This window comes from Penicillium odoratum (assembly GCF_028828045.1).
Source record: "Penicillium odoratum strain IBT 22623 chromosome Unknown utg000006l_segment0_segment0, whole genome shotgun sequence".
Taxonomy (NCBI): domain Eukaryota; kingdom Fungi; phylum Ascomycota; class Eurotiomycetes; order Eurotiales; family Aspergillaceae; genus Penicillium; species Penicillium odoratum.
The window spans coordinates 2,449,730-2,463,976 of NW_026643148.1; the positions used below are offsets into that span (position 1 = coordinate 2,449,730).

At 48.0% G+C, this 14,247-nt stretch overlaps 5 protein-coding genes across 5 annotated transcripts; 3 read left to right on the forward strand and 2 right to left on the reverse strand.

The window, feature by feature from the left end:
- Positions 1 to 577: 577 nt before the first annotated feature.
- Positions 578 to 2,115, reverse strand: N7520_009363 (uncharacterized protein; the record flags this gene model as incomplete). The annotated part of the gene is made up of 2 exons (XM_057143297.1): positions 578 to 1,111; positions 1,168 to 2,115. The coding sequence occupies 2 exons, from the start codon at positions 2,113 to 2,115 to the stop codon at positions 578 to 580; spliced, it is 1,482 nt and encodes a 493-aa protein (XP_056992585.1).
- Positions 2,116 to 5,213: 3,098 nt separating this feature from the next.
- Positions 5,214 to 6,986, forward strand: N7520_009364 (C2H2 zinc finger protein; the record flags this gene model as incomplete). The annotated part of the gene is made up of 1 exon (XM_057143298.1): positions 5,214 to 6,986. The coding sequence occupies one exon, from the start codon at positions 5,214 to 5,216 to the stop codon at positions 6,984 to 6,986; it is 1,773 nt and encodes a 590-aa protein (XP_056992586.1).
- A 2,404-nt stretch (positions 6,987 to 9,390) lies between these two features.
- Positions 9,391 to 11,110, forward strand: N7520_009365 (MDR family MFS transporter; the record flags this gene model as incomplete). Its single annotated transcript, XM_057143299.1, has 2 exons — positions 9,391 to 9,564; positions 9,644 to 11,110. The coding sequence occupies 2 exons, from the start codon at positions 9,391 to 9,393 to the stop codon at positions 11,108 to 11,110; spliced, it is 1,641 nt and encodes a 546-aa protein (XP_056992587.1).
- Positions 11,111 to 11,186: 76 nt separating this feature from the next.
- Positions 11,187 to 11,936, reverse strand: N7520_009366 (dienelactone hydrolase family protein; the record flags this gene model as incomplete). Its single annotated transcript, XM_057143300.1, has 1 exon — positions 11,187 to 11,936. The coding sequence occupies one exon, from the start codon at positions 11,934 to 11,936 to the stop codon at positions 11,187 to 11,189; it is 750 nt and encodes a 249-aa protein (XP_056992588.1).
- A 1,661-nt stretch (positions 11,937 to 13,597) lies between these two features.
- Positions 13,598 to 14,178, forward strand: N7520_009367 (uncharacterized protein; the record flags this gene model as incomplete). The annotated part of the gene is made up of 4 exons (XM_057143301.1): positions 13,598 to 13,669; positions 13,736 to 13,825; positions 13,908 to 13,932; positions 13,988 to 14,178. 4 exons carry the CDS (start codon positions 13,598 to 13,600, stop codon positions 14,176 to 14,178), a joined length of 378 nt encoding a protein of 125 aa, XP_056992589.1.
- Positions 14,179 to 14,247: the final 69 nt, after the last annotated feature.

Sequence of the window (14,247 nt, forward strand, 5' to 3'; positions counted from 1 at the left end):
GTGATGCTGTGTCTGCATCAACTTCGTCTTACCTCGCCCTCGTCAGAGATAACATTCGGCAATATATCAAGTAAGCGGTAATGAACCGCAAATCCGACATGGTCATCAGAAATTTTTACAATATAAGCATATTTAAGTTGGCATCTTTGACGTGGAGAAGTTTGCAGCACCGACATTCTGGGACACAAGTGTTGGTATATTCAATCGCATGAGCCTGAGAGAGATTCACATTCTCTACATCAATCCCAACCTCCGAGAATACTAGGTATACATAATGCGAGATTCATCATTGACTATCATCAATAAGGAAAGTGAGGTGTAAATAATCAAGTCAAATAACTCCTTTAAAGTGGAAATAGGTATATGTACCCCGAGCGCCCAACACGCCAGTTTCAACAAGCCCCAATGAAAGATTAAGGGTAAGTAAAGCTAATTTATATGTCCAAATTTTCGAGACTCAGTTACTTGTTTTCAGATTTTCCATTTTTTTTTTTTTTTTTGTCGTTTCAGTTTGCAGTGTAACACCATGCCAAAGATCAAGTCCAGGCTTATCCAGAATCGTCTCGTGATACAGCGACTAGTAGGCTCCTGGAATTGGTACAGAGCCGTAACTCTGTTCTCCAGGTGCGGCATGCATATGCTCATGAGCCGGTGGGGGAGATGGGGACTGGGCATGAGGCCCACCAAACTCCTCCTGGCCGGTGCGTGGGGTTGGTTGCTGGACGCGAATGGGAGGGGCTTGGAGCTGGAATGATGCTGTCGGGAAGGTGGGAGAGCGCTGGGATGCGTACTGTGGGGCAACGATCGCGACCTGGGGAGCTGGGCCAGCTTCACCCTTCTCGGCAGAGGAGTGGGGGTCCATTGCCAAGGCTTGGGAAGCATAGAAGGGTGACTTTGGTGGGTAGGAGGTGAATCCTGGGAAGCCTGGGGTGTTCGGGGCTGTTTGATGGTGCAGCTGAGCGAGATAGAGGTCTGAGCGGGCTTGGTCACGGTGGTTCATTGACTTCATGAGGCGGCGCTTGGACCAGATGCGGTAGAAGACGACGACGTAGATGAGAATGACGAGGAGTTCAATGACGACCTCAATGATGGCGCAGACGAGGCCCCAGTCCTGGGCTATATTAGTATATGGAGCAGTGAGAAGTGAGAATTAACGGATGAACTCACCTGGAGACGGCAAAGCAGAGCGTAGTCGATAGCATCTGAGTAGATCTGCTCACGGGTGTTTTGTGCGCAGGCCCATCCCCAGAGATCCTTTTTGTCTCCGGATGCTTTCGAGTGCTCGTAAATAGCGGCAGTGACAATCCACATGACGAAACTAAAGGTGAAGTAGATGACCGAAATGGTGCTGTAGTAGACGACAAGCTTCTCGGCGCGCTTGTGACCACCCTTGTAGTAACCCCAGAAGACAACCATGCATGCCAGAAGAGAGAAGCAGGCAAGACCTAGCAACAGCCACTGCGCCCATGGGTTGGTATCGGGGTTCCATGCAAAGGACGAGTTGCGCTCTGGAAGATCCCTTGTTGCCATGAAGGTTCTTAGTGTCATCGCCAACATTGCCAGGACAATCAGACTGCAACCAAAGTTGACGAAGCGAAGGAAGATCTTGGCAATGCGGACACGAAGCTTAATTCGCACATCACGAGCGTTCTCCTTCTCCGCGGTTGCCTCACCTTTCTCGAGAAAGTATTCCTCGCGGAAAGTCGGGCTCATCGGGTTCAGCGTTCTGGCAGACTTGGGAACTTTCAGATCGGCTCGCCATGGTGACATTGGGGGCATTGAGTCGTCCACATGTTGGACGGGGTTGTTATTCGATACATAGCCAAACCCGGTGTCAGCAACGCCTTGAGGGGCTTGCTCAACTGTGTCGGCAAAGGGAGATTTGTCGGATCGCTCGACGGGGGAGTAGATTGTTGTGGCCTCAGCAAACCGAGCCGTGCGTGGGCTCTTCATCGAGGCACCGCTGCTCTCCAAGGTTCGAGTCTCCTTTGTCTCCATTGTGAAGCCTGTAGGGGCCCCCATTGCACTGTGGTAAGAGGCACGGGTAATATCGTGAGGAACGACAGGGTCATAGGTATGAGGCGAGTCGTGACTGCTGTCACCAGAAGTTGACATGTTGATAAAAATCGATAAATTGACGCAGTCAAGAGAACCAGCTCTTGCAAATAGAACGCAAATACTCAAAAAGCCGAGTCGATTGTCCGCCGGTAAGATTCCAGCTGTGTGTGACAATGGCCGAATCTGTACAAAACACCTCGAAACCGTGTGCGAAGCCTGCGTCCACGGGGAATAACAAGAAAAACAAACTTGGCGGATATGAGAAAAAAAACAGAAAAGCGGCAGATCCGGCAGCCGTGTTGAATATCAATCATGGACGAGTAACCCATGGCCGGTGAATGGGCGGGGAGGGGTGCTGCAGGCCATGTTAGCCCATCACTCTGTGCCTTGACTAGAGTAAGCGCCGAGGATAGTGCGCAGGAGAGTATAGACGATTTGATTGGAGGAAGAGTACCTCGACACACTTCAACGCCATCTTCGAGTGCATATTCACACTGCACGAGACGAGGTGTGACTGGTTGGGGGAAGTGATCGGTCAAGCTTATCACAGTGGAGCAGCCAATAAGTTGTGGTCACGGCCCCGGTTGGCCCATTATCATGCAAGCCCATCACCTTGACCGGGCGCTAACACGCCGATCGTCTGGCCAACCACAGAATCTGCAGAACCGCTTTCTCAGAAAGCGGGGGGACTCTCTCCTGGATGAGTCCTATCCAAAAATACCCGCCAACGTACTACAGCTTCTCTCGTCACACAGTTTGATTTGTTGAGAGGTCAGAGCACGACGATCACTCCGTGGACCAGTTGTAGTTGAATTTATTTTGGTATATAGTCATGGCTTATTCCTATCAAAAACTTATTCCTATTAAAAAACTTTGGTGAGCTACAGAGTGTAGACTTTTAGATCAATGATCTCTGGAGTCTGAATTCTGCACTTTCCAAGGTTGAAACAGCCCATCGTCTGGGTAAAGACATACCCCATACTAGTAAACCGCATTAACCATGCATTAACTAGTGGAAAGCAATGTGATGTTGTGAAGTGCCACGTACCTACCCGCGGGTCTAATGTATGGGCGACTTTTATCAGGAAGAAACCCAGTTTGTTTATGTAAAGTACTTTTTCCAGCACTTGAGCACATAGGAATCTCTTGGCCAATCAAACTTGACATTAAATGATTATTAGTGTCTTTATTTTCAGGCATTCGGCTGACCTAAAATGGATGAACTATGGCCTTAGGCAAAAACATCAATGAATTAATTGTTGTGCACAGATACGATCGGAACTCTCGGAATCCAAAAATCCTATCTAGAACAGATTACATAGTGAAAAAATTAGTCGCCTTTTTAAGAACTGAGCAATTGAAAGTCGGTATATATAAAATTATCCATAAAATACGTTTCTTTATATAAATATGATCGGAACTCTCATTAGATTACAAAAATTGTATCTAGAATAAATTCTATAGGGTGAAACCCGAAGCTGATTTTTGAAACCCCAAGATATATAGAAACATCAATAAAATGATGAAATTAATATTGAATTTAGATCTGTTCCGCATGCTAAATGTCTTGTATTCAGAAGGAGAGATTTTCTATGAATTTCTAAGATCATTTAGGAAGTACCTACTCTAGGAATGACCTTCCCTTCCAGATACCTAATACAGAACACACCACGGGCTGGGCATAGCGGACTCAGAGAATCGATCAAACGCTCTACACTGTACCGGGTTAGCCTTTAAGACACGAAGCATAATTATTTCCAACGTCACCAATTGAAAATCTCCAATCAAAAAGGAAGTCAACCGCAGATCAACGGACGCCCGAATTCGAATTTACGAGATATGACAACAGCCAAGAATCCCAGACTTATCTATTCAGGTTCAAGTGGAAGGGTCCAGGGGGCCAAACTCAGCACCGAACGGCAGGGAGAGGCGAATAAGCATGGAAAATCGTTCAGCCTCATGAAAGGTGATCATGAAACCCTGCAACCTTAAGCCACGGTGGTCTACAACCAACCTCACTAGTTGCCTGTCTCTGTCTCTGGACCAATCGCAGGGTAGCCTAATATATTCAGGTCCTGTTTTAACACGGGCAAACAAGCTGACGTGACCGGATTGGTTCATTTTCAATGCAGATCAGATGGCTTCAGGCCAGCTTAGGAACTGAAAGGAGAGAAGTCTTGAATATTTTTTCAAGTTGACTTGACCATCAATGTATGCTGTGACGGTAAGACATCGAGATTTATGTGCATACTCCATCCATGTGTAGCCTCATTGATGTGGCTGAGCATTCCATACTCCGCCCGAGCAGACCGAACCGTGGTGTTCAAGTAGATCTGCCGGACCTTTGGGGTCTTCCAAGGTTTTTGTCCTGTGACATCATTGCTATTACCTGTACAAAGTAACATGGTCAGATGGCAAGAGGCTCTTTATACGGAGTAGAGAAGTTCAAACATGATCAGCCTCAAAGGGAGAAATAACATGTTGGACCCGCGACCAGCCACACGCGTTAGTGGGTTTACACAGCCTCAATCTTAACTAGGTACTCAGTACTTGACTATGCATGTGATATCTCATATATAAGAAAGTATTATATACATTACCACCCCCAATCTCAGGGTTCATCAAGAGCCTCGACCGTGAATGTGGAATTTACCACTTTTACCGTACACCTTTTTGCCCCAAAAGTCAACTTTGTGCCTAGTTTCTATTTTGTCATTCCCCTCGGAATCAAACACTTTTGGTTCTTGCAAGGCGATTTCATCTTAAATACAGCTCATACGGAGGACAACTTCTGTATTGGAGTCCATTTTCCGTTCCTGCGCCTCTTTACACCCGCCACTCCCCAAACTTCCCGGGCTCCATTGATTATCAACCAATCTTGTCGGTTCCCACGACCGATTGCTATTTTAACGCAGGCCTAAGCCCCTTCTCTTAGATGGTGGATCTCCTCCCGGGCAAAATCCATAGCTGAAACGAAACCTCGTCAGCTTGCGCCACACTCGGTTTCCTTGAGAACAGTATCCGCCCCACACGCCCTGGACTTCCTCCGTAGCAATTCCCCCCCCCCCCCCCAAACTCCAAAGCATATACAGCATTCTTCTCGTCTCTGGTTAGTCAAATGATTTCCTCTCTAGTTTTACTCACATCTTTTTAACATGACTCAAGTAGCCGTTGTCTTGGTTCGTCCATCACTTTACAAGGTTGGCGCAAACCCTTCTGCCTCCATGGCGGCATTGATGCAGTCCACCAACGAGCCTGTTGCCGTGTCTAACCCCATCACTGGTCCCTCTCACTCCATTACGACTTCCGATCCCATCTCTTTTCTCAAACCACCATCCAAACCCGAATCCAATCTAAGCTCCATCGCCAGCGCCGGTCTTCACGTCTCCCGATCTCAACCCCCCCAGATGACGAGTCCCTCATCGGCGCCGGACCGGCCGGTTGACCATGACAGAGACTCGGAGCGAAATAATTCCCAGGTTGCGCGAGAAGCATTGGGGGCTAGCGAAAAGTCACCGGCCCCGTCAATCCAAGATCCTCAAATTCACGCATCTCCGGAACAGATGCAAGTAGAAGCCCACCACGATACACCAGACCCCTACGGTTCCGCCGACCACCAGAATTCACTCATACACTCCTCAACGGTCGCAAGTCCCGGCCCGATTGAGGAGTCGGCTTCGCAAGATGGCGACCGCCACCGCCAACGGGCAGACTCGGATATTGACCAGGATAGCAACAAAGCCTTCTCATACCCTATGCCTACAGGAGGGATCAATGACCCTCGGCGCGGTCTGAGCTTGCCGAACGCGGGCTACAATCGAGGTAGCCCGCGCTCACCATCAGCAAAGAAACATCGCTGCCCCTATTGCGCTACCGAATTCACCCGCCAACACAACCTGAAGAGCCATCTCCTCACCCATAGCCAAGAAAAGCCATTCGTCTGTCAAACCTGCCAGTCCCGGTTCCGTAGACTGCACGACCTGAAACGACACACCAAGCTGCACACCGGCGAACGACCCCATCTCTGCCCCAAGTGTGGACGGCGGTTTGCTCGAGGCGACGCGCTTGCGCGACACAACAAAGGTCAAGGTGGATGTGCGGGTCGACGATCTAGCATGGGAAGCTTTGCGCCGGATGACGAATACGATGGTCACCACCACGACGGTATGGATGGCCTGGTCTACGCGGAACCGGAGGCCATGGATGGGGAGGAAGAGCGACGACTGAGCACTCAGGGCATGCGCAAGCATGACGATACCCTTCCCCGATCCGACTCTTTAAATTCCGCGCGTCAATCTAATACCTACCCGCCGATCGCAGCGAGCCGTGGAGGCCTATTTCCCCCACCTGGTACGCACAGTGGATCTGGATCAGCGTCTGCTGTAACTTCCCAAGCGGGGAATCTGACATTCCCCCCTGCAGGTCACCCCTCCGGCTCCTCTCTATTCACCGCCGGCTCTCTCACCGAGAGCTCCAAACCTTTATCTCCTAATGCGCTATCCCATCACGACTCAGCTGCATCTTCGCACCGCGGACACTCACCAAGCATGGGCCAGTCCTTGCCTCACCCGGCACCTTTTGGACGAGGGAGCTTGTCAGCGCCCAATCATACACACGGGTTGGCATTGCCACAACCAGGTGCTCAGCTTCCTCCCCCAGTAGTCAGCTCACCAGAAGCTCGCTTTGGGCTACAGGCCAATAAGCACACATCGACACACTCTGGCAATCATGGCCTACCTGCCCCGAAAGTTGGGTCAGACGGGTCCGATGGGGATACAAATCAGATCGACAAGCTTTGGGCGTACGTACGTTCCATGCATGAGGAGTTGACGGGATTGCGAAGTGAAGTCGCCTCACTGCGCGCACATATTGCCTCCAACCCATCAACAGCAGTGGGAGATGCGAACCACAATTCCATTCCCCGGTAGTTACGCCTTTGCAGTTTGATCTTTTGACGTGTACGATATGGCTCTATTGGCCTTTGGGATGTCGGCTTCCTCTTCCTTGTTGATACGTTTCCATACCCCCATCCTTTCAGGCTGGCCGGGTCGAACCTTGATGCCCTTCATGATCGCCGACAATCACGGGCGTTGGCGGCACTAATTTCTTATATTATACCTGCTGTGCACGCAGCCTTGGCACTCACATTTCCTTTGTTTTATCAATTTCATCCCATTCTGTCTTTTTCCCTGTCGAGACTCGCAGGGTATTTCTTTCTTCTGGATCGGCTCAAGGCGTTCGGAGTACCAAAAACTGGCCACTTCATTGCAAGTGGGCCAGTCTGAACTTTTGCCATCCAAGATTGTCTTTGATTTTATCCCAATACGGTGTTGAATGGTTATGACACGGATGGAGTCCTTTTCGATTTATTTTTATCTTCTGCCTTTGTCAACTTTTGGATTGCATTTGATCGATGCATGGAATGACCCCGGATTGGAGTTTCGTTTTATCTTCCGTGACTGGGTGTCCTTGGGTACCTAGGTAGTGATAATATACCCTATTTGAATGAGTAATATTTTCCAGTCACACCTCATATTCAGCAGTTATTATAGTCTAGGGTTTGAACGATGTCAGAACTATAAATCACCACGGGTTCGTCAGTCCCAACTTGGAAGTGAACTGACTATATCGTAGGTTCTTCCAGTCGATTTATTCTCTACACCAACATTTTGAAACAATATAACCGTTATATCTATCTCTCAGGGTCTCTCCTCATACAACGCCTGCCTGTCTGTGCCCAAAATTTATCCCAAATGCTCACTCTAATTGTAAAGAAGTTAAGAGAAAGCGCCCTAAAAATTATGACTAATGGGGTTGGCACTAATGCCAAACTGCATTAGAAACGAGAAGTTTATGCGCCAGAGATCCCAGCTCGAGGGGTTACTGGAATCTCCAGTGATTTCCTCGACATTCTGTTTAAAATATGCAGTGAAGAATGATAGCGGCAACTGTAAGTTTCCATGTAGATTAGAACGCTAAATACCCTATGAGGTTTGAGCTAGGAATCTCACAAATATAATCGTGAGAATGGTGAAGAGCATAATTGCTTTTCCTTGACTACATGTAGTTGTAGACCGGGACTCTGCAAGGCTTGATGCCTTTTGCTTTAAATCGAGAAGACTAAGGACCTACAAAAGGATGTTGATTAATTACTTTGTCTGCTAAGGTTTGCAGAGAGATGTAGTACCTGCTTGTATGCATCTTCTGCATCCTGTTGCATGGTAGCTAGCTGTGGCCCAAGAGAACGAGAGTTGCTATTAGTCTGAAGCAGTAATTCATGAGCACGAGATTTGACAGTTTCAGACTCTTTAGATCCTCGATTCAGACTGTGGAATCGAAAGTCACCTGCTACATTCATATCAGGTTTGAAAAGTGTCGCACAGTTACGTGGATCGTCGGAGTTACTCAAATGAAAATCGCCATCCACGTTAACAACTTCAGGTGCAAATGCAGTAGTGATGCGCTGGTGTGACCCTAAGTTGAGATTAAGGCTTGAATGCCCGAGACAGTGCATACAAGAGTTGCATGTCCAGCAAACGATATAAGCCCGCAGCTATGCTGTCTGGGGTAAATATGATACCTTGTATCTCCGAAAAGATTAAGCCTTCTAGTCAGAGGAAAAGGGATAGATCCACTATTTAAGATCAGACGCCTTTAAATCCTAACGCCGAGTCAAGAGTATCGTATATCCCGATCGATCGCGGACAAGAAAGCGGACGATCGGAATTCCGTCCCCGAACAGCCCACGTGGTGTATAGAACAGGAAGCCAGCACTTGAGGTCATGGGTGCAGTGCTGTCAGAGTCAAAGGATTATGAGCTAAATGGATAGTGAATTCTTATACGTCCTTCGGTGATCATGGACATTGACGGACCTTTGAATTTCCCGAGAACCAGCAATTTCCCGAACTTTCTTCAAGCGGAGCATTCCAAGGGTCCAAGCTGGCCAAATTTTTATTCCTCGAAAGTCCCACATCTAGAGCATTTTGCAATTCTATACGGAGTAGTCTATGTAGATATTCGAGTGGAAATGGATTGGATATCTTTTAGATCGATTTTCGTTTTTAGAAGAATCCGAAAAAAGACCGGAGGGTGATCAAGGACCCTCCGATGGTCCAGCATAAAAGAACACGGAATGAAGCGTTCCCGTTTAATGATCAAGATCTACGCTAACGGACTCTTGACTCACCCTTTATCTCCGTGGTACTGGTCCAAATCTAGGCTAAATGGAAAAATTTTCTGAATACAAATAGTAGGGGTGGCCCTCTATTCAACTCTGACAGTTCACTATATCATCAACATTGGACTGATACAAGATTTTTATTCTTCACAACATGGAGGCTTCAGGTTCATCAGAACGCGAGAAGTCTCTCGACATAGACAAACCATCATTGACAAAAGATGTCCTTGAACGCAGCGTTACAGCCGAATCGGTCAAGTACCCTTCCACTAGCAAGGTGATCCCGATCATGCTAGCATTATTTATCTCAATGTTCCTCGTTGCTCTGGTGAGTGAAAAATACCAAACATCAAGCCATCATCATACTATCCAAAGCCCTTGACGGGAAACAATCTAACAAGAAATAGGACCGATTGATCGTCGCAACGGCAACCCCCAAAATCACCGACGAATTCCACAGTTTAAACGACATCGGCTGGTACGGTAGTGCATACATGTTAACAGCCTCAGCCTCCCAGCTCGTCTACGGCCGAATCTATACCTTCTACCCCGCCAAATGGGTCTTCCTAGGCTCAATTCTTATCTTCGAAATCGGCTCCGCTGTCTGCGGCGCCGCACCCTCATCCATCGCCCTGATTATCGGCCGAGCCATCGCCGGTCTAGGAACTGGTGGTATCTCAGCGGGAGCTGTGATTATCATCGTTTTCACCGTTCCGCTCCAGAAACGACCTATGTACCAAGGTCTCATGGGTGCGGTGTTCGGCATTGCATCTGTCCTGGGTCCTATTCTGGGAGGAATCTTCACGACGGATGTAACTTGGCGTTGGTGTTTCTATATTAACCTACCACTTGGTGGTGCGGCTATGGTTGCGATCTTCTTCTTGTTGGATGTTCCGGCGCCGAAGAATGGTAACTGGACTATCAAGCAGAAGATTCGCCAGCTTGATCCGCTGGGAAACCTTTTCTTGATTCCTGGGGTGGTTTGCTTGCTTCTTGCGCTGGAGTGGGGTGGTTCGACTTATGCGTGGGCCAACTGGCGTATCATCTTTCTTTTCATCCTTTTTGGTGTGCTAATTGCCATATTTGTGGGCGTGGAGATCCGGCTTGGGGAGAAGGCTCTTGTGCCGCCGCGGATCTTCACGCAGCGATCCGTTCTTGCGGGCTTTTTCTGGACTATGAGTACCAGTGCCTGTATGATGGTCACGCTGTACTACCTGCCAATCTGGTTCCAGGCTGTCAAGAACGTCAATGCCGAGAAGTCCGGTATCATGAACCTGCCACTCGTGCTTTCGATGGTTATCGGGGTCATTCTATCGGGCGTTTTAGTATCGAGGTTCGGCTATTACAACCCGTTCATGCTTCTTTCCGTGGTTCTGCTCTCGATTGGTGCTGGTCTGCTACACACCTTCCAGGTTGACACGGGGCATGCCAAGTGGATTGGCTACCAAGTCATTTTTGGATTCGGATTGGGCTTGGGATTCCAGCAGTCCAACATTGCGGTGCAGACATGCCTTGCGCCTGTGGATGTTCCCGTGGGGGCATCACTGCTCATGTTTTCGCAGCAGCTGAATGGGGCCATTTTTGTGAGTATCGCACAGACATTGTTCTCCAACTTCTTGAAGGAGAATCTGGAGGCGGTGCCTGGTATCAATGCCGCCCAGATCATCAAGGCTGGGGCTACTGCTTTGCGGGAATACGTCCCTGCTTCCAAACTGAGTGCGGTGCTGAGCGAGTACAGTAACGCCATTACCAAGACGTTCATCCTTGCTATTGTCATGGCCTGTCTGTCGTTGGGCCCAGCATTGGCGATGGAGTGGAAGAGCGTGAAGAAAGATATGCATAAAAAGACTCAGGAGACCGAAAATAAGGCATAGAGGGACATTATGAATAGCATGACCTTGTTAATATTAATTAAATAATGATAATTTCTCAACTCAACCAACCATGTTCCTACTTCAACCACTGCCTAAACCACGCAACAGCCGCATCCCTCCCCCTTTCCATCGCCGCCCTCTCCCCAGCCTTGTTCTCGTCCCCACGCACAAAACAAGCATGCACAACCCCCGGAAAATGCTGATAATCGAAAGCCACATTCAACCCCATCAACTTCTCAATCGTATATATCTTAAACTCCACCGAATACGCCAGATCAATCTCCGGTGCCAGAACCTGCACCGGAACATCCACCCCATCCACATCCTCCCTCGTAAGAAGTGACGGATGTCCAACTGAGATACAATCCACCAACCGCTCCCCAGCATGCTCCTTCGCCCCTAGACGAAACGACGCCCACCCCCCATAGCAATACCCCACCGCTCCAACCTTCTCATACCCAAGTTCGTGCTTCAACGCCCGCGCACAAGCAAAGATCTCCGGCTCCCGCTTCTCCCGACTATTCCGCTGCACGAAACCCTCAACATCCAGCTCGGCGAATTTCTCCGCGGCAACGAGGTCAAAGTCTAGAACTTCGCCGCCGAAGAAGTCGGGGACGTAAACTGTTGCGTCGATTTCGCGGGCGTAGTGGTCTGCCAGGAGGCGGATGTTGGGGAATGTCCAACCGAAGAGATCGGATATGAAGAGGATGGCAACGTCGGTGTTCGTGCCTGTTTTGTAGACATTGTTGTTGGCGAGTCTGGAGGTGTGACCGGTAGGTTTACCTTTCCAGGCGAAGCCTTGGACGCAGCAGTTTTGGACGGACATCTTGGTAGGTTGGAATATTGAGAGGTCTGGCTTTGGGTTTGAATATTTATGTTTGGGACTTACTGCAGGTATACTTGGGATTAATAATACAGGATGTCTTCCTGATTACTTTAATGTCGGAGTTAAGGGACGATCCGTATGTGCTTCCGACTTGTATTTTGTCAAATACTTCGCAGGACCTCACTCAACTCCGGCTCTAAGCCTAGTCTGGAAGTAGCTCTATGTAACTGTATGTAACTGCTGACAAATAGGCTGGACATCGATGTCAACTTGCAGGGGTCAGGACTCGGACTTGTTCAATCAGTATTTTGTTACACAAGAGATCTGATGATAGGTCAAGAAGTACGACCTTACCGGGAATTTCAACGATGAGATGCACTTGCAAGATCTGGGGGATCTTACTTGTATTTGATAGAAGAAAGTATTAGGAGACTGTAGATAGTAATTACATTGTCATATCTAAGTACAGATCATATACTAAAATCCAAAGAAGAGTCAAAAAAAAGAATCAACCAGAAGGATCAATCGAAATTAGTAAGACAGTGTTGATCAGAGTGTGTGATGCTTGCATCACAGATGATTGTATTGGTGACTATGATTGAGAATATGGACCGAGATTGGAATTGCTGATTAATTTTTGAGATGCAAGATTGCAAGATTAGGGAATTGGAGGTTGGAAGTCAAGCTCATTCTGAACTTTGTCCTGACTAAGCACTGAATGAGTGGTACATCGGCGCCAGTTCAGATTGTGGGCTGTCGAAATAGAAGTCGAATTTGGGAGTCGAAGATGTCAAACTCGAAATCGCAGCCGAGCCCATTTTGAACTTTATCCTGACCGAATGATCTGATTGAGAAAATTGCGGCGCCTGTTCAGAGTGTGGGTAGATTGAGATTGAGGATTGGAAGTTGGCCATGATTGAAAGTGGAGATTGTGTTTCAAGTCAGGGATTGATGACCGAAAGAATTGAACTTGAGAAGGTCAAAGATGCAAGAAGCATTTGACGACCTGTCGGGAGAACGAGTGATAGAAAGCAGAAAGTGAGAGACAGTAAACAACTCAATATCTTGAGAAACATAGAGCCTCGAGCTTCAGGCCTTGGAGGTCCCCTCCAAGGCACATCTATTGTTACTATATATTCCCCATGTTCTCGCACTGAACCAATTCGGATGGTTTTGAGTCAAGCGCCACCGTTATTTCAAGTCCCCTTTAATATGTTTCTAAAAATAATTTTGTGACACCCTTTGCATTATGAATAAATAGATAGGGATCTAGATAGATAAGCTAGATGCTACCAGAGTAGACCACAGAAATAATCAGATCAGGCTACCCGACCCGAGCTATGTAAGCATTAAAGATTTCCAAATCATCCCTGATTCTAGCGGCCAGAGGAGCATTTCATGTAGCTAAAGTAGACTTCCGCCTTTCAGGTCCAATGTTGCAGTCTTGAAATAAATCCAAGATGCCAAATAGGTGTATTCTACTCGTAGGTTGAACTAAAAAGCGGAGATATCTCATGCACGAGTGGATCTAACCTCGGAGCCCTCGGAGTCTCCACCGGCGCAATTATGCCGAGGCGCCCGCACCTCAAAAGGACCCCTGTAATACCCAGGTGCGACACTTTCGACTCTTGCACCTTACTGCAATATAAAGCTTCTACAACATGTCCGTGGCACCGTCTTCATCTCTTCGGGCATCTGCTTTGACATTCGTGTTGCTGTCCATCGGGCACACGGTACGTCTTCCATGATTACGTAAATCATTATGCACACAGGACTTACGAATACTTCATTTCCTGTAGATTGGCGGAAGGCAGTGGACTGCTGAGAAGGCCTTTAAAGCTATTGCTAACTCCAAGCCGTGGGCTTGTGGGACGGTGGGTTGGTATCAGGTACGTTGGCACACTCCATTGCTTTGTTATACATGCGTGATCTCTAGATTGAACATGAAGCTAAACCGTGTCGAATCTTCAGGGAAGCGCTTTTTTCTTGGTTTCTGGTAAGTCACATCCCTTGAACAATTACCAATATCTATGGATTCTAAACCAATCCAGGTCTCCTTCATTACCAATGGTCTCGCGACTCAACTGCGCTCAGCGATCCTCTGAACAAAGCCATGGCTGGTATCATTAACATCCTGCTTTGGGCCAGTTCGGTCTGGTATGCCAAGAATGGTGTCAAAGATAATGCTGTGGTGGTGGGTCTGTCGGCTGCGTTGCAGACATACGCAGTGTTCAAGGTGTAGGTGTTCATGAGGCCTGATGGAATGTCAGGAGTGTATCTAGGTCATCCTTTGAAATCTTGGCTGAACTTA